This window comes from Camellia sinensis, chromosome 11, assembly GCF_055761805.1.
Source record: "Camellia sinensis isolate YWXY chromosome 11, ASM5576180v1, whole genome shotgun sequence".
Taxonomy (NCBI): Eukaryota; Viridiplantae; Streptophyta; class Magnoliopsida; order Ericales; family Theaceae; genus Camellia; species Camellia sinensis.
The window spans coordinates 13,642,513-13,662,206 of record NC_138971.1 but is presented as its reverse complement, the minus strand read 5'-3'; the positions used below and the strand labels follow the sequence as shown (position 1 = coordinate 13,662,206).

General features: G+C 46.1%; 1 protein-coding gene across 1 annotated transcript; it reads left to right on the top strand.

The window, feature by feature from the left end:
- The first annotated feature begins 59 nt into the window (after positions 1-59).
- Positions 60-11,320, top strand: LOC114294593 (uncharacterized). Its single transcript, XM_082894827.1, has 6 exons — positions 60-107; positions 782-1,312; positions 1,489-1,973; positions 2,063-2,289; positions 9,316-9,710; positions 11,315-11,320. Exons 1-6 carry the CDS (start codon positions 60-62, stop codon positions 11,318-11,320), a joined length of 1,692 nt encoding a protein of 563 aa, XP_082750953.1.
- The last annotated feature ends 8,374 nt before the right edge of the window (positions 11,321-19,694 follow it).

Sequence of the window (19,694 nt, the reverse complement as noted above, 5' to 3'; positions counted from 1 at the left end):
TTAAAGAAATAACCAAAAAATATAGGTATTATTATTAAAAATTTTGATTGGATTCAATGATGGATTCATCTGGCAATACTGGTTCGGAACAATGGAGAAAGAAAAAGGTAATTTTTTCATTTTTTTTTTTTTTGTTTTCGTGTACTTGCTGAGTAGTAAACTGTTTGTATTAGTTCGGCTATCCAGAGTCGAATAAGATACCTATGTTCGACTAACTACAACCGAACAAAATGTATATGTTCGGTTTCACGTGTCGAACATTTTGCAATTATTCGGTTTGTAAGTATCGAACAAACACCAATTGTTCGGTTATAAACAGTCGAACAAGAGCTAAACGGGACTTTTTTGGCTATTTTAGCCACAAAAGACAAATATGTTATTTTAGCTACAAAAAATAAAATATCACATCCAACCCATAATCATTACATTCTTCTCTCACAAAAAAAGTCAAAAAAGCCAAAAAGTCAAAAAGCCCTTCCCAAACCAAACTTTTTAGCCCAGGCTAAAATAACCAAAAAAGTAAAAAAGCCAAAAAACCAACTCACTTCCTAAACAGAGGCTTAGTTCGACTCTGTACTTCTGTACACTTATAACATTTTTTTTATTTTTTTTTCTTTTTCCAAAACTGTGCATCCATGGAATGCAGTAATGTTGGATCTGAGAGTCAGTTGACTACACAAGTCAAATTTAGTACTAATGAGGTAGTCTCATGTCGAAAATAAGTATTTTTTTTTCTTTTTATTTTCGCATGTTTAATGACTTTGGTGAATTTGACATGTAGGTTTTCAAGAGTAAAAAAGAATTGCTCAGTTGGATAGGAGCTATTGGAAGGAAAAATGATTTTGTGATTGTCATCAAGACATCGGACTATGGTGGTTCTCATAGGACACCAAGGATATATCTTGCATGTGAGAGAAGTGGTCAATACAGAGCTCATAAGAAATTAAAAAAAGATGATTCAAACAAAAAAATTGTGAAAATAACAGGTACAAAGAAATGTGGGTGTCCTTTTGAGTTGAGGGCTCATAAGTTGATGGCTGATGATGCTTGGATGCTAGATGTAGCATATGGAACGCATAACCATGCTCCTGCTAAACATTTTGAAGGACATTCATTTGCAGGTAGATTATATGAGGAAGAAACATCATTATTAGTGGATATATCCAAAAGCATGGTCAGACCAAAAGAGATTTTGGTTACCTTGAAACAAAAGGATGCTTTGAATGTAACCACTATGAAAACATTTACAATGTACGTAATAGGAATAATGTTATTGAGAAAGCTGGAAGATCACAGATGCAACAGTTGTTGGGTGAATTAGAAAAGCATAATTACATTGAGCGGCATAGGTGTGACAATAACATGATGACTATCACAGACTTGTTTTAGGCACATCCTGTCAGTTTAGATTTGCTCTGTTCATTTCCAAAGGTACTGATCATAGACTGCACATATAAGACAAATTGATATCGTCTTCCTCTTCTTTAGATAGTTGGCGTGACATCCACTTATATGTCATTCCCCGTAGCCTTTGCATATCTCCAATTTGAGCGGATCGATAACTATGTTTGGGTGTTAACTACATTGCGTAGTCTCTTGGATGACATTGTTATTCCTAAGGTGATTGTCACGGACAGGGAGCTTGCTTTGATGAATTCTATTGAGAAGGTATTTTCTACATCTCGACATTTATTATGCCGATGGCATATTAATAGAAATGTACTGGCGAAATGCAAGAAAATGTCTGAGAGTAAGGAGAAATGGGACAAGTTTATCTCTTCATGGAATTTCTTAGTACTCTCCTCAACTGAGCTTGAATACAATGAACGCCTTGCCATGCTACTTACGGATTTTGATACATATCCTAAGGCAGTGCAATACGTGTCACAAAGTTGGTTAATTCTATATAAGGATAAGTTTGTTGCCATATGGACAGATAATTGTATGCACTATGGGAATGTTACAACCAATAGGTAATGTATATTTGTCTACCTTGCACTATTAATCGTTGTGATTTTGATTATTTAAACTTAATTATGTTAATTGTTTCCATTGTACACAGGGCTGAAAGTGCACATGCAAAACTTAAACGGCAACTTGGTTCTAACCAAGTCAATTTTGAGTGTTCTTGGACCAAGATCCATAGTTTGCTTGAGTTGCAGCACGTTGATATTAAGGCATCGTTTGAGGAGAGTTTAACCATTGTACAACAGCAGTTCAAACCGTCCCATTTTAGAGAGCTCCGAGGCAATATCTCTATTACTACATTAGATCATGTCTTAGCAGAGAGTAAGTGTAGACACCCCATTTTTGACCGACCTTAAGACTCAGACGTCACCGATTGAGCGCTTGGTGATGTTGCATATCGTGCTCGTTCAGAAGTTTCAGAGTCTCAGCTGCGAGCCTTGCCTCCGGACTTCCGGACTCTTTCACGCTTTGCCTCGGTTTGCGAACCAGGCTCTGTTTTCTCTGTTTTCTCTTCTCGAAGGGAGGGAGAGGCCTCATAGATCATCTCTCAGTGGCCGTAGGCTACGCTTCGTGGTCGTAGGCCATTTCGCCCGTTCGGAGTCCGGTTTCCAATTTTTCAGAGCCGTTGGTCGTGTGCCTCGGTTCGGGACCGCTTAACCACCTCTGTTTGCTCCGGTTTTTGGCATGCATTTTATTTGCTCCCTTTTGAGGGACACTGTGGCTCGAGAGACCAGCTTCGTGGTCGAACACCACTTCCGGTGCCTAACAGTCAGTTTTCGGGGCCTCGGGCTGCGCGTTTCGGCCCCCGAACCTTCATTTTGCATCGGTTTGGGCTCATTTTTGGCAGGGACCTCTGTTTCATTGTTAAGAAGGTCGTAGAAGGGTGGGAGGCCAATAATTGTTCTGAAAACCAGTTTTATTCCTCCATCGCCCTCCGTCGCCCGTTTTTCTCACTTGAAAGCCAATGTTGACCACCCTGAGGCCACTTTTTCCAGCCCTAAACCACATATTTGTGTTGTACACACCTGGGAGGCCACCAATATCACATGGCCGGCCAGTAATTGTGTTTGACTCTTTTGAACCCCTCCTAAAAGTGGCCTTTTCTCTCTCCTGGTTCACTTTCTCCAGTTTTTGACCACATGGTTGTGTTGTGCACACGTGGGAGGCCACCAATCTGGGGTGGCCGGCCACTAATACCTCTTGACCCTTTTGACCCTTGGCCGGCCGGCCATGGGAAGGGCTGGCCGACCACCTGCAACTTCAATAACCAGCCGGCCTTGATCCTCTCTCCAGATACATTACAGATATGCATTTTATTTCCCCCCAGATTGTGTATCCGGGAGGCCAACTTTTGGAGGGAAACTTGAATTCATTTCCCCCCCCCTTTTTTTTCCCCCTTTTTTCCCACTCTTTTGCCTATATAGCAGACCCTCCAGATGTGTTTTGAGGGTTACAAAAATTTGCTTTGAGGCTCCCACATTGTATCTCCCTCTCTCTACACTCCAACCCTCAAAACCTCCCAAACCCTACACCATTTCTACACCACCACCTAGCATCACACCACCACCATCCATTCCAGCCACTTGGAGCTGTTTTCTAGAGCTAAGGAGCCACCAAACTCAAGCCAAGATTTGTCAAAGACTTGGTATTCAAGGGTAAGTCCTCTCCTCCCTCTTTCTTGCCCTATTTTGCTCAATATATTAGCCATACTTGCTTGCATATTTGGGCTCCGACCCTAACTGAAAATAGTATTATTTTGAGGTTTTTTTCATGTTTGTTTAAGGGCCTCTCTTTGTTTGAGGCTTCCTTTTTGCACTTGCTTCTTTACCTCTCTTGTATGCCTCTTTCTTGCATAGTATTTTAGCCCTATTTGTAAACTGTTTTGAGCTTGGTTATAAACTGTAAAGTGGCTTATTTCGAGCCCTTATTCAACATTGTTGAAGGGCTCTTCACAGTTTGAGGCTTCCTTTTGTTACTTGCCTCTTTATCGCTCTTTTGGCCTTATTTTTGCATGTTTTGTTAGCCCCTTGTTCTTGTGTTTTTGGGCTCTAGTCCAAACTGTAAATAGCCTTATTTTGACCCATTCTTCATGTTTTATCAAGGGACTTTTGCTCTTTGAATCTCCCTTTTTGCTCTTTGTGTTTAAACCTCTTTTTAGGCCTCATTTTGCATAGTATTTTAAGCTTGCATGTGCACTGTTTTGGGTTTGGTCACTAACTGTAAAATACCATATTTTGGGCCCATCTTCAACTTTGTTGAAGGGCCCTCCTCTGTTTGAGGCCAGCAACCATCACTTGCTTCTTTGTCTCCCTTTTGGCCCATTTCTTGCACAATGTTTTAGGCCTGTTTTTGTTTAGATCTGTGGCTTGTTGTAAACTGTAAAGTGTGTCATTTTGAGCCCCTCTTCAACTTTGTTGAAGGGCTCTTGGCCATTTAGGATCATCAGCTCCTACTTGCTTCATTATCTCTCTTTTGGGGCCATTTTTGCATGTTAGCTTAGCCCTATTTGCGTTCACTTTTTGGCCTTGCTTGAAACTGTAAATATTCTTTTTTTGAGACTTTCTTGATTCTATCTTCACACTTCGTGTTCAAATAATTCATTCTTTGCATAGCCATAGGTCATTCCGTGTACCTAATTTCATGTTTCGGGTCTCATTCCATGCATCGGGTGCCATGTTTCCATGTTTTGGGATCATTTTGCATCACATTTCAGTGCTGAAACTTGCATGTTAGTATGCCATATTCCATGCCTTGCCATGTCTTATTAGAGTGGCATTTGGTGCCCTAGGGTCGGTCCTCGGTTTGCGTACATGTGTGCACGCATCTCGAGTGTCTCATTTTCATCTAATGGCCTCCTATGTGAGTGTGGCTGAGGTTCACTCATGTTGGTGTAAGTCCATTGTGCATTGTGTATGCCATTTCATTTCATAGCATTGCGTATGCTAGGTTGTATGTTAGAGCATTGTGTATGCCATGGTACCTCGTGCATCGTGTATGCCATTTCATAGCATTGTGCACGCTAGGTTGTATATTAGTTGCATTCATGCGTGTCATGCATATTGCATTGTGTTTGGGATAGGAGTTAGCCCGAGCACGGGAAACGAGGTACGTTTCGTACTCCGAGTGACGGAACGTGTCTCAATTCCTAGTCGTCGACACTCCGAATTATCCATGATGGAGTCTAGGCCCTGTCGTGTTTTCATATGCATTCATTCTATATTGAGTTGCACAATTCGACTCCTCGGCCATTATGCATCGATATGCGTGATTGGTGGCACGAGGATCGAGACATGCATACATTTGTGAAAATACATTGCCATGCCCTTTTCCTGCTCTCTGTTGCAGCAAATCAAGAATCAGTAGCCTTTCAAAAGCCTTCCACAGCATTTCGGCATCAATCGCAAACAGAGGCTAATTGGGACATCGCAGTGGATTTCCGTGCCAAGCAACCCGAGCATGCATCATTCATCATCCGGAGCGGAGTCAAGGCAGTCCCTAGCTTGCATGCTAGTTTACAGCTTACCTAGTTTAATTTGTTAATTAATTAGGATTTTGTAATTATTTGGACTGTAATATTTATTCGGGACTGTATTATTTATTCGGACCCTCTGCACGAGAGCAATATTGTAATAAGTGTGCGTGTGTGTGATGCATGTCTTCCAACCCTACGTCTTTCTCCCTTTTATTTACCCGCTTATGATGGTTAGATTAGGGCATGTTTCAATTAGCATACAGTATGATAGCATGTTTGCATTCATTCATCTGTCTTGCATACACCGGGCTCGGCGCATCATACTAACTGCATTGTATTTTCAATTCCAAGTTGAATACACGTTAGCTGTAGCATTTCATATGCCATGTTTAGAATAGCCGAGCCTGCTATAGTTGCATTTTTGCATGTGTTGCATTAGGCATTTCCGTATAATTAGGATCATGCATGGGTTTCTAATTAGTTTTTGTTTTGGCTTGGAGTACTCGATAAGTTTTATGCTTTAGCATCCTTGCATGTGTGTGAGTGACTGCCATGAATAGCATGCTTACCATGAGGCTATATGCTTATGTGATATAATTGCCTGAATGCCTGTGGGTGAATGTTGGGTTATTTAAATTGGAACAATTCATCAAATGTGAGTTTTAAGCCCACTAGATAGTAGCAAAATCATGTTTTCTAAGCCCACCTGAGGGTGGCAAATCCACGTCTTAGCCTACTTGCGGGTAGCACCATCAAACCATTTTCAAACAAACAAATATGAAATGTTTTGTTCCAATTCAGGCGATCCAGTCTATACTTGTATGCTGTGCGCATCACATAGTAAATCTAGGCTAATAACCGAAATAAGAACACACAATGTTTTTCAAAAATAGATATCATGGTTAGTAGAGGCCGATCTTTGATCGGGCGAGCAGGGGTGCTCACGAAGTGACCTTCCCCAATCGTACCCAAGTTCCCGAGCCGAGGCAACTTTGATGATGACGGACATGTGGCCTTAGGCAACGAGTCAGGGTTTCCTAAATTTCCCCCAAAATAAAATATTTAGGTGGCGACTCTGTATCTGGAAAAGCAGTCCATGTTTGGCACTTCTTTCAAAATCTGTTTTCTCAAAACGATTTGCTGGATTTGGACTCTTTGGTTCAGATTTAAAACCATGACAATTTTAGAGTCCTGAACTGTAGTGAGCCCAATATCGAACGGAACGGGGGACTCGTTCCTCTCGGGGCGTTCGGGGACGTCTACAGTTTCTGGCGACTCTGCTGGGGATTTAGAGAACTTGACTCGAACTCATGATATCTGGTTTTGACTACACTTATGTGTTTCTTTGCATTGCATTTGCATTGGTGCGCCTAGGACACCGTGTTTACCATCTGCTATTCCTGAACGGTTTGTCGGAGGCTTGTCTTGTCAAGGCATGACCATAAGGCTGACCGGTTGTGGGCTCTGCCAGTATGGGAACACAAACCCCGGTTTTACCGGGGCACCCTTTTTGACCATTCGACCTAGTGCATATTCGGATCCATAGTGACCATTCCAAACTAGGACAGGTTGCTTACCCGTTTATAGGTTGTTTGAAACCGCTGCGTGCGTAGTGAAACCCTAGCTCCTGACAAAATAGGACAGGGAAAACCCTACCCCAACATAGGGGTGTTTTGGCTCTCAAATTATCTGTTATGTGCTTTTAGAATGCGTCTCTACAGGGGTTACATGTATCAGTTTGCAAATTTTGGGCATCAGGCCTGCGGGCATCAGTCAATGTTCGAGAATCAGTTATCTGCGGGTATCAGATTCAGTCTTTGGGGACAGTGATTCAGGGATAATGATCAGTGATTGAGGACAGTGTGTGTTCAGCTTATCGACCATGTGTTGTTATGCCCAGCTGTGGGTTGTGTATTTATTTTAAGCTGTTATGCTGTCCGTTTATCTGTTTGTTTGTTTCCTTATTGCTTTATTTATCTTTTTACTAGGGCAGTTTTAGCACAATTACTTCCAACCCAGAAGATATCCCTCAAGCACTTTGGACAAGAGGTCGTCGGCTCAATCGATCCGAAGATCTGGTTGACGGACAGCCAGTGTTTCATTCTCTACCCCCAATTGTCAGAAGAAGACCAAGAAGACGCAGTGTGTCTGAGCAGAGGTTACCAGAACAGTGGTCTACCCTAGCAGTGAACAGTCGGGTTGAGGTGTCAGTTTCTGCTATAGAGATACACATACCAGTCAGTCGGCAAGATCAGCAGAATACTGCCAGGATGGAAGAAATGATGCGCCAGCTCCAAGAGAGCATGAAACAAATGCAGGAGGATGCTGCCCGCCAAGTAAAGTTCTCTAAACAGCAGGCCACAGTCATGGCTCAGCAGGCCGAGCTAATCAATAGACTGTAACAGCAAAATGCAGCATCGGCCTCACATCAAGTTCCTCCTCCACCAAGGGTCCCGTTACCCGAGCAAGCACCTACTGTCCAGAATGTCCTGCCAAACACCCAGAACACCTTATCCAATGTCCAGAACATCCAAGAGGACACAGACCTTCCAACGGGGCCAGCTCCGCCCCCGCTTCCGCCTCAACTGTCCAAGACCCATACACCCAACCACCCGGACTCTCCCTTCGAGTTCGAAATAGACCATACAGCTCTGAAACTGAGCAAGCTCGAGAAGCTTTTCAAGAAATCACAAGGAGTAAAGGCTATTCCGAATATCGAGGACAGATATACCGATGTGTCCGTAACATTGCTAGATAGATTCAAGATACCGCAGATTGATCGTTTCGACGGATCCGGGGATCCCATGGTCCACCTTCGGTTATTCTCAGATATACTGCGGCCAATGGGCCTAACCCGACCACAAAAGCTTTCGCTGTTCGGCCGAACCCTGTCTGGTACGCGAAGTTGGAAGATGAGGTGAAAAGAAGTTGTGATGAAATAGCCAAGGCCTTTGTCGCATAGTACTCGTACAATACCCAGATCGAGATTACCACTCGTGATCTCGAAACAACGAGGCAGGAGTCCAAAGAGACTTTCTCAGATTTCGTAACTCGGTGGAGGGCGAAGGCATCGATGATGACTTTGAGGCCCACTGATAAAGACCAAATCAGGATGATTGTGCCCAATCTCCAACCAAAATTGATGCAGAAGATGATTGTACTCCCCTTTCCCACCTTTTCGGATCTACATGAGATGGAGGTACAAATCGAGGATGCAATGAAGCAAGGTCTGATTGACCAGGACAGGGAGCAACCTCGGAGAACATTTAACCGCAACAATAACACAGGCCCGAGTGGCGCTACAACCGTAAGAGCTTCGGAGGTTAGCATGGTCGCCACCATTCCCCCTCCCCTTCCAAGGCCCATGACAGCCACACCCTTCTCCGGTGCATCCGGAAGTAATACCCAAACCACTAAATACCAGCCCAGAGGCCAAAGAACCTTCACCCCACTGTACATGCCTTTGTCTAAGGCTCTGGGGGTCTTAATCAGAAAGGGGTATCTAAAACCCCTAGAGCCGAGGCCATTACCAAATCCACTTCCACCCTCTCACAACCCAGCCAAGTACTGTGCATATCACCAGCAGCACGGTCATGATACTGACCAATGTTTCAGGCTGCGTCACGAGATTCAAGACCTCGTTGGCAAAAATGTGATTCTACCTCCAGAGAAACCTAACGTCACAACCAATCCACTCCCTACACACAACCAAACTCCACCTCCCAAAAGAGTCAATCTTATCCAGACTGGGGTCGTGTCTTACGATCCTAGCATCTATATTACTCTCACCCATCTACCTAAGCCGGAGGTGCTCCTTCCCGACTGCACTGACTTCTTGTGCATGTTGGACATCTCTACAACCCAACCTGAGCCAGTGGTGGCGACTGTGGAAGACAGCGCAACAAAGGTTGCAGGGGAGGATGGAATGGTTGAGACAGGGTTTGAGCAGTCTGGAAACTTTGCTGGGGAAACCTACGACCCAAGTGAGTACATCCTGTCAGTGGGCCAATCTGAGCTGAGTGTAGGGTTACCAGAAAGAGCAGAACTATGTGTGATTCAGGGGGATAGATTTGAACAGGGAACGGACAATCTGACGACTGTAGAAGAGGGCCTTGCCAACCTCCAGTTCTTCAGTGACCAAGAATCAGGGGATGCGGCAGTCAACTGGTTTGAATATGAGGAGTCGGCAGAAGTTACTGGATGGTTAGATGATCAACCAGACGTCGTAGAATTTCAACCAGAACAAGGCCAAGCAGGAGCGAGAGTACCAGTAATGGCCGGAAGGGCCGAAAGTCAGAGTGCATTGCCGGAGAGCGCCGGTACAAAGAATTTCGCTCAGGACAGAAGCATTGTGAATGCAGGGAAAGTTGAGCAACAAACTGCACTGACGCAGGTAGAACAACAGGGTTCTGAGAGAACCGGGAAAGTCAAAATCCATGAGGGGATCGGAAGTGCTGTGGGCACAAGAACAGAGGATGCTGTGAGCATGCAAGCTGAAAGTGCTGTGAGTACAAACATGCCCGAGCCAGACAAGTGCCTTTTGAATGCCAATGGAATGTGGTGGGAAGACGATGACTTATGTCTTGCCCACACAGACGAAGACTGGGGAAGCAGTCAACCGGACGACACCTGGTACCTCGATGAGGTTGATCACATGACAAGAAGCGGGCGATACTTCAAGCCCCCGCACCTAGACCAACCTGAGGCATCTGGGAAGGACAAAGAAGTTGAGAGACAGAAAGAGAAGCAGATCGAAGAGGAAGCTATACTGAAATAGCTGAAGAAGATACAAGCAGACATCTCCATCTGGGGACTGCTTATGGCGTCGCGAGTACACAGACAGGCTGTCTTATCTGCCATGGACAAGGCCAAACTCTCTATAGATACTACACCAGAATAGCTGGTTGGGCTGGTTTTTCCGGGAGGAGGTTCCCCGGCATTATCCTTTTCAGACAAAGAACTACCACCTGAGGGCACAAATCACAACAAACCTCTCTACGTTTCCGTGGAATGTAGAGACAAGTGGATACCGGTGGTACTTGTTGATACCGGGTCCGTCATCAATGTTTGCCCAGCCAGAACAGCGTATGCAATCGGGTTGAAGCCCGCGGACTTCGTGCCAACTACTCAGGTGATCAGAGCATATGATAATACTAGCAGGAAAGTGATGGGGACTGTCAAAATTCAGACCCAGGTTGGTCCCGGACAACACAACATTGAATTCCATGTCTTAGACGTTCCCGCAACCTTTAACCTACTTTTGGGGCGGCCGTGGTTGCACCAGGTCAAGGCAGTCTCTTCCACTTTGCATCAAATGCTGAAGTACCCTCACGGGAAGGGGGTAGCTATTGTTTTTGGGAATTCATCAATCCATCTGCCGCCGGAAGTGTCCACACCAGTCTTGGAAATCGAGCATGGCACTGAGGATGTGTTCTTATCAGGGTTCACTTTGGCTGAGGCTCGAGTGGTGCAGAATATCATGGCTGTGAATGAGGGGGTGTACGTCAGTGCTCAATCCGTCTACCTCATGAACAAGTTACAACACATCCCCGGGATGGGATTGGGAAGGAGCGACCGGAAGGGCGTCACAGCATTGACCGAAGTGCCACACAACCCTCATACCTTTAGCTTGGGTTATCTGCCCACCAAAGAGGACTGGGTAAGGAAGGGTAAGGAAATGGCTGGAAGAGCCAGAGCAAAGCAGGCTGGGAAGCCTTTTGAATTAATGCATAGGCCCATTCGGGGTACCCTGAACGGACGCTTCGTCCGGGAGGGGGAGGACTTTCCGTTTTGCGGCTTCCTAGAGCCATGGATGAACGCGGAGAGGAAGCGCGTGCCTGGTTTCGAAATCTTTTTCGACCTGCAATTATCCAGGGATGACGTTGTCGAAGAGCAGACAGACCTATCAGCTGAGTTTGAACAGAGTAAGAAAGTGCAGTCTGAGGACACCGAACTTGAAATGGGGGTAGCACTGGCATGTCTACTTTTAGAACCTCCGATCGACCAGGAGTGCTTGGGCGATAACTTCTCGGTATGCGTAATCGGGAATGGAACGGCTGCGGGCCCGCCAGTAACTATTTTGGATGCATCTATCGCACCCTCTCTCACTTGGCAGTACGAGGAGGGATTTTTGTCCAACAGCACCGGGTCAGGTAGTAAGCCGGAATCTGATTCCACCGAATCTTGTGAGTCGGAATCAGGTTCCAGCTCGACTGAGTCTAAGTCTGGTAATCCTGGGGATGATAACCCGGATGCCACAGTTATGTCCAGGTCGTCTTTTTCCTTCTCATTTGAGTCTGTTGTAACCGAGAACTCGGACGATTTGGATATGCTTAATGAGAATCAAGTAACTGTGGTTTCTGAGTACTTTTCTGTGCCCTTAATTTATTGCATAAACTCAAACTTTCAAAACTTTGATGAAAATAACGAGGAAGAAATTCCTCCGGTTTTGCAACGTTTAATTGAGCAAGAGCAGGAGAGATTTGTCAAACCCTTAACGGATGAAATCATTACCATGAATATTGGTACTGAGGAGGACCCGCGGCTGGTCCAGATCGGGTCCACGTTGTCTTCGGAGGAACGCGAGCGCTTAGTCGCTTTATTAAAAGATTTCAAAGATGTTTTCGCGTGGTCCTACGAAGACATGCCTGGGATCGATCCTGAGATTGTACAGCACTGGATCCCCCTTGACCCTGAGGCCCGACCTGTCAAACAGAAACTCAGAAGGATTCGCCCGGACTGGGCCCTCAAGATTAAAGAAGAGGTCACCAAGCAAATCGATGCAGGCTTCCTGCTGGTGTCTGAATACCCGACTTGGTTGGCCAACATCGTTCCAGTGCCAAAGAAGGATGGCAGGATCCGGGTGTGCGTGGATTTCAGGGATTTAAACAGAGCTAGTCCGAAGGACGACTTTCCCTTGCCGCATATTGATGAGTTGGTGGATTTCACAGCAGGGCATGCTTTGCTCTCATTCATGGATGGCTTCTCAGGGTACAATCAGATAGTAATAGCACCTGAAGATCAGAAAAAGACTGCATTCACCACCCCGTGGGGGACATACTGCTACAGAGTAATACCGTTTAGGTTGAAGAATGCCGAAGCTACTTATCAACGGGCCGCGACCATAATATTGCACGACATGATCCACAAAGAGGTTGAGGTGTACGTGGACGACATGATTGTCAAGTCCAAAGAAATGGAGGGCCACTACACCGCCTTACAAAAGTTCTTCCAAAGAATCAGGGAATTCCGGTTGCGGCTGAATCCTCAGAAGTGTACGTTCGGTGTTACAGCGGGAAAAATGCTGGGATTTCTAATTACACAAAGGGGGATCGAGGTCGACCCTTCAAAAATCAAGGCCATCTTAGAAATGCCACCACCAAGGACTGAAAAGGAGGTGCGAGGCTTTCTGGGTAAAGTGCAATTCATAAGACAGTTTATCTCAAAATTAACCTTGACTTGTGAACCACTTTTTGGTCTCCTAAAGAAAGGCAAGAAATTCCAATGGGATGGCCGATGCCAAACTACTTTTGAACAGATCAAAGAATATCTACAGAACCCGCCCGTATTGTCACCACCAGAGCCGGGGAAACCGTTGATATTGTACCTTTCAGTGACTGAGGCTATAATGGGCTGCATGCTCGCACAAGAATCAGAGGATAAGGTGGAGAGGGCCATCTACTATCTGAGCAAGAAGATGTTGGATTACGGGACCCGCTACACTCCGCTGGAGAAGGCTTGCTTAGCTTTGGTATGGGCTATCAGGAAGCTGCGGCACTACTTGTTAGCTCACTCCGTAATGTTGGTTTCACGACTGGATCCCATCAAATACCCTTTTGAGAAACCGGCACTTACGGGTAGGCTAGCTCGTTGGTTGCTGTTGCTCTTCGAATTCGATCTGAAATATATAACATGCAAGTCAGTCAAGGGAAGAGCAGTGGTAGAGTTCTTAGCCGATCATCAAGTGGAAGGAGGTGAAGCAGTTGAGTACTTATTCCCAGATGAAGCCATTTCGCACATCGACGACGAATATTGGACGATGTACTTTGACAGAGCGTCAAATCAATACGGGTATGGGATAGGAGTGTTGCTGATAGCACCTGACAAGTCCCGTATCCCTTTAGCCTTCAAACTCCGGTTCAAAGTCTCGAACAACGAAGCAGAATATGAAGCATGCATTGCTGGTCTAGAAGTGGCCCTGGAACTAGGGGCAAGACGGTTGGACGTCATCGGTGACTCGAACCTTGTTGTGTCTCAAGCAAAAGGAGACTGGAAGGTCAAAGAAGAAAAGATGATAATGTATCACCAGACCTTGGACTTGTTAATTCCTCGGTTTGAAAAGCTAAACTTTGCTCATCATCCAAGAGAGCACAACAGGTTCGCAGATTCTTTAGTAACTCTATCTTCCATGATAGACATCCCGTTCGGAGTCCGGATGCGTCCAGTCATCATTGACCAGAAATTTGCACCTGCCTACGAGTCGATTGCTGCTATGGATGAGGTTCAGGACGAAAACCCCTGGTATTACGACATTTGGAACTTCTTGGAGAAGGAAGCATATCCGCCAGGGGTGAATGCCAAGGATAAAAGGGCAATCAGAAGAATGGCCGTTCAGTTCATCATCTGTGGGGGCAAGCTGTATAAGAGAGGTCATCTGGGAATGCATAAGTTGTGTGTTGATGTCGAAGAGTCGAAACATCTAATGGAAGCCATCCATGGAGGGGAATGCAGTGCACACATGAATGGAGTAATGCTAGCACGGAAGATCCTCAGACAAGGTTACTACTGGTCCACCATGGAGGAGGATTGTATTAGCTTTGTTCGGCGATGCCACAAGTGTCAAATTCATGCAAATCTCATGAACATCCCGCCGTCGAAGCTGTATAATATGACTTCGCCATGGCTATTTTCAGTTTGGGGAATCGATGTGATCGGGGCTGTCACTCCGAAAGGGTCGAATGGGCATGAGTTCATCCCGGTCGCGATAGATTATTTCACGAAGTGGGTCGAGGCCCAATTATATGCCGTGTTGAAGGCGTCGTACGTCGCAAAATTTATCAGAAATAACATCATCTGTCGCTATGGAGTCCCGAACGAGGTCATTTCAGATAATGGTTCCCACTTCAAGAAGGAAGTGATTGACTTGTTGGAGAAATACAACGTGGCTTTTCATAAGTCATCCGCATACCGGCCGCAAACCAACGGAGCGGTCGAGGCCGCCAACAAGAATATCAAACACATACTGCAGAAGATGGTGGAAACCTACCGGGATTGGCCAGATAAGCTACCTTTTACTCTGTGGGGCTACCGAACGTCAATTAGAACTTCTACCGGAGCGACTCCGTATTCATTGGTTTATGGGATGGAGGCCGTTCTACCTATCGAGATTGAGGTTCCGTCATTGCGAGTATTGGCTGAGTGTCAAATAGCCGAAGCAGATTGGCAGCAGAGCAGGTTTGAGGAACTCCTGCTCTTTGATGAGAGAAGACTGAAAGCACTATACCATGTTCAAGGCTATCAGCGCAGAATTGCCCGGGCTTTCAACAAGAAAGTTTAGTCTAGGAATCTAAAGGAAGGAGATTTGGTGCTCAAGGACAACCGAGCTCCCATCCACAACCCAAGGGGCAAGTTCAGACCTAATTGGACTGGTCCCTATATCATCAAAGCTATCTGGTCAGGTGGAGCTGTGGTTCTGATGGACCTAGATGGCCTAGAATTTTCCCAACCGATCAACATGGACAAGTTGAAGAAATATTACCCCTGAGAGGCTCGCTAGGCCGAAAACCCGAAAGGGCGACCTAGGCAAAAGTTAGAGCACAAAAAATTGGAAAATATAAAAACTGAGCTCGCAAGGTTGAAAACCCGCAAATTGCGACCTTGGCAAAAGTTAGAGCGTAAAAGGAGAGTGAAAATACTCGAGTGAACCTAAGCCTGAACTACGTAAGGCTTGATTCCCATCTTTGGGATACGTAGGCAACTTCATCCTGAAGTTCAGCCATAAACTTTTCCCCGATCAACTTTGTCCATTTTGACAATCTCAGTCATCTTTGTCCATCAGCATTTATCGCAATCTCCGGTGCAGTGCTATTCAGACTAGGGGCAACTTTCCGTTGCCACAGGCTGTCGCGGTACTATTCAGACTAGGGGCAACTTTCCAGTTGCTAGGATCCGGGGTTGTGCATCTCAGTGACAGATCTTAGGCGTGTCCAGTTCTGATCCATATCGAAAATGGTTTTGAAAAGTTTTAATAAAAGTTGACTTTGTTCAAATTAATCTCTTTACAACTAAGACCATTTTTGGACCAAAACGGAAAATTTTCAGTACCACAACCTTCAGTTTCATTGATTTCAAAACAGAGTTCTCCTGCTCTTGCATACAATTGAAGTTGCTTTTTATTACATTCATAAAGAAAACTTGAAAGTACTAATAAAGCAATAAATCCGGGGCATAGTCAAGTCAAGTATCCCTGCGCCCCCTCCCAGAGCTGGTCGAAGCCTCTGATGCCAAGCTGGGCCCGACCTGTGCCCCCTCATTAAGCCAGTCCCAACACTCGTCAGACAAAATGCAACTAAAAGTGGGAGCCGGGGCCAAGAGCTCTCTAGTCCTCCATGCTGTGGCATATCGGGCAAGCTGTGCACCTCGGACCGGGAAAGTAGCCGGGTACTCAATCCCCTCTGGCGGGCAAATCTAATCATGACCGAACTGGCGCAGGAACCGGAACGAAAAGTAGAACACACAGTGGGTCAGACCAATCAACTGGATCCCGATCAGCCGGGACATGCTATAGCTCATTGTCGGGAGATTGAGCCAAGGACAACGCCAAGCAATGCGATCTGCAGACAAATTGCACATCCAGTCAAACCACCACCCTTCATCAGGGACATCGACTAGGCGCTGTCGAAAGAAATAGCCTCGAGCTGAATAGGCTGGACAAGAGTCCACAGCCTGTAATTTGTCCATCAACCATACCTGGGGAGGGATGAAAAATGAGAGAATAAAGAATAGAGAGATGTACGGTGAGGGAAAAGTGAGAAAAGGGTTTTTGTGAGAAAAACCGAGCCTGAGGGCCGAGTGATGTGAGCAAATACATATGTAAGATTGGGTGGGAAACATTACCTGCAGCAGCAGTGGACTCCCAGCAAATCTAGTCGTCTCCCGGCGATAGATAGCATCCAAGCCCATCAGCGTCTCGGCCAAGGTCATGGCGATGCAACTCTTTCCTTCTTTCAAGCCTTGAGCGACTTCAATCAGACGAATGCTAGGTCCGCCAAAGCCCGGGGAAAGCAGAAAGTGAGACAGTAGGCACAAGCAAAGGGCGTGTTGCCGGAAACCTTGCCAATAATGGTTGCTGCAGTCACCAGCGTCAGAAAAGCGATGAATCAAACCGAGGATATGCAGTTCCCCATTACAAATCAAAGACCGAGCGTCCTGCGCGGTGAGTCCACACATCCGCCCTAAAGCTTGGGCGTGGCCAAAGCAAAACTGGGGCAAGATCTCTTCATGACATTCAGATTCCATCAAAACTTAAAAATCTTCAAAAGTTGGACATACCTCTTGCCCGCTAAAGCTATAGACATGCGTCACCGGATTCCAAAACCTCGCCGCGGCATGGAGGAAAGGAAGGTGTAGCGGAGTGCGACTCAACGCGAACAGTGCATTTAAGCCGAAACCCCGGAAGTTCAACTTTTCCGAACCATCTAGAGAAGCGATCCAAGCTGTGAGATTTTCGACGAGAAACGCCTCCATTTTTGTGCAAAACTAAGATGAATTGAATCAACCACGGAGCTAAGGCTTTTAAAGAGGAAAAGACACTATTCGGGGGACAAATGTCAAAAATTTGACGGTTGCTGAGCTGAGTGGCCAGCCAGTCACCTTTTCTGGCAGGCCGGCCATTTCTTTTTCAAAACCTGGCCAGTGGCCTCCCCTTTGCAATAAATCTGGCCGGCCAGCTCCCAAAAGTAGCCGGCCATGCTCCAATGTGTGTCTTTAGCCCTGTTTTACCCTCCAAGAGAAAGTTTCAAGCATTTCCATGCAACGGGTGTGTCGAAGGCCTCTATTTCCCTCTGTTTCGGATGCGTTCCGTTGCCCAGATCGTCCGAAGTACACTTTGTTTTGTTAAGTTTTGTTTATCGAGTTGTTGTTTTGTTTATCGAGTTGTCGTTTTGCTTATCGAGTTGTTTGTCGAGCTGTCGTGTTTCGTGTTTTTGAGTTGTTACTCTTTGTTTAAGCAATTTTTGTTTGAGTCTTGTTTATTGAGTTGTCAACACTATTGTGTTTTGCTTATCGAGTTGTAAACTTGCTAAGGTTTTGTTATATCTTAGAAAGTTAAGTTGTTGCGTCGGTTCACTACCTGACTGGGCAAAATGCACCATGCACGTTTCCATTCAATCTCATTATGGTGCAAAATGATGCGATATGATGCTAAGAGTTTAAAATACAACACTTTTTCAAAAGCTGTTTCATTCCATCATGCCTCGCTTGTTACAACATTTTACAGACTAAGGCACAGGTTTTACAAAGAATAAAACTGCCCGATAATGTACAATGTGCTACAACTACTAGCAAAAAGATAAATAAAATAGGGAACAGCCGCATCTGTGCTCTCAAGAGCAGGAATAAGAGGCCCTCTTTACCCTCTTCTGCGGAATAGACTCTCCGCCACCATCGCCATCATCATCATCTGAATCGGAGTCGTCATCCTCGGGATCCCCCTCAGCCTCGCCTCCACTCCCGGAACCAAGATCGGAGCCGTCCTCTCTGTCAGCAGATGTCTCCAACTGACGATCTGCAGCCTCCTCCTCCTCCTCATCCTCACCGGGCTCCTCCTCTACAATGTGTGCTCTGCGTCTACGAGACGACCCCCCCTTCAGCTCCTCGAAAAGGCCTGGATGGCCCAGCTCCTCGAAAAGGCCCAGATGGCCCAGCTCCTCGAAAAGGCCCAGATGGTCCACCTCCCCGAGAAGGCCCAGGTGGCCCGGCCTGCGGCTGAGCATATACCGGGGGCATCTGAGAATAAAGAGTTCAATTCAAATACATCAGTCCAAATATATACATCAGATGCAGATACAAGAAAACTACATGAAGTGGGTACATGTAAACACAGTGTATAAGTGAGGTGTGTGTCAGATGTGCTCTACACAAATAGCCTATCAATGCAGTAGAAATCAGCATATCATCAGAAGTATGATAAATGCCAGGAAAGTAAAGGGTACCTGGAAGCCTATGATGGACAACTGCGCCTCCCTCCGCAGGACCATCCCCTCAAGTGAGGCTACCATCTCGAGCACCTGATCCATGTACTCAACAGGGGACTGCAGATGCAAAGGCAAGGGTATCAGTAAAGGAAGGAACGTCCAAGTATCTAAGTAATGAATCAAAGCCGTAAAACATACCGGTGGTGAGTCAGGGTCTCTAACATATCGATGGCCGGGCATCGGAGGCTCTATCGGGATCGGAATCGGAGAGGTAGTCCTATATTGCCACCCCATCAACTCGGTCGGCATATCCCGCCATCCAGGATGAGGATAAGTCGGGGGAACCAATCCACCCCCACCTCTAGATGTACCAGCCCTGCTGGTGGAAGGGACGTCTGCAACCCGAGCCCGGGCCTGGCTCGAAGATGGCATGCCGACAGGCCTCATCGTCGGAGTACGAACTCCTGTCAATTGAGGCATCAGGTATATGTGACGGTAAGTAGCGTAATCCCCCTCCTCAAGATGTAGCAAAGCATCAGTACCCAGCATAGCACTAACAATATCCCGGGAAGGGAGCCTATCAGCAATCCGCATATCGACTGGGGGTGCTGAGGGAGGGTCCTGAGAAGTGTACCCCCAGACCTGATGCAAGAAGCGGTCCCCCAAAAACCAGGCCCTACCAACTGGCCCTTCAAACAGGATCCTGTACCGGGAGACACCCCACCCTCCGGCAAACTGGAATCGGAGACCTTCACCTAAAGGCGCCCACGGCTGCCATGTAATCTACGGATAACAGACGCATAAACCAAGCAGGAATCGAAAATGTACAGGACAAATCAAAGAAGAAAACAGAAAGAACTGAGAGTTCTGAAATACCTCCGTCGACCGCACTATGTTGAAGTACTGTCGCAGATAAAGGAGAGACTCCCGAGGTCTTGGCCGGTGCTGGCCTTCAAATACAAGTGAGTACGGGGTCACGAGAGGTCCCTCTACCACCAACTCCGGGGCCAATGTCGGGAAATACACATAGACCCACAACTGTGGAAAACAAAGCAAAATAC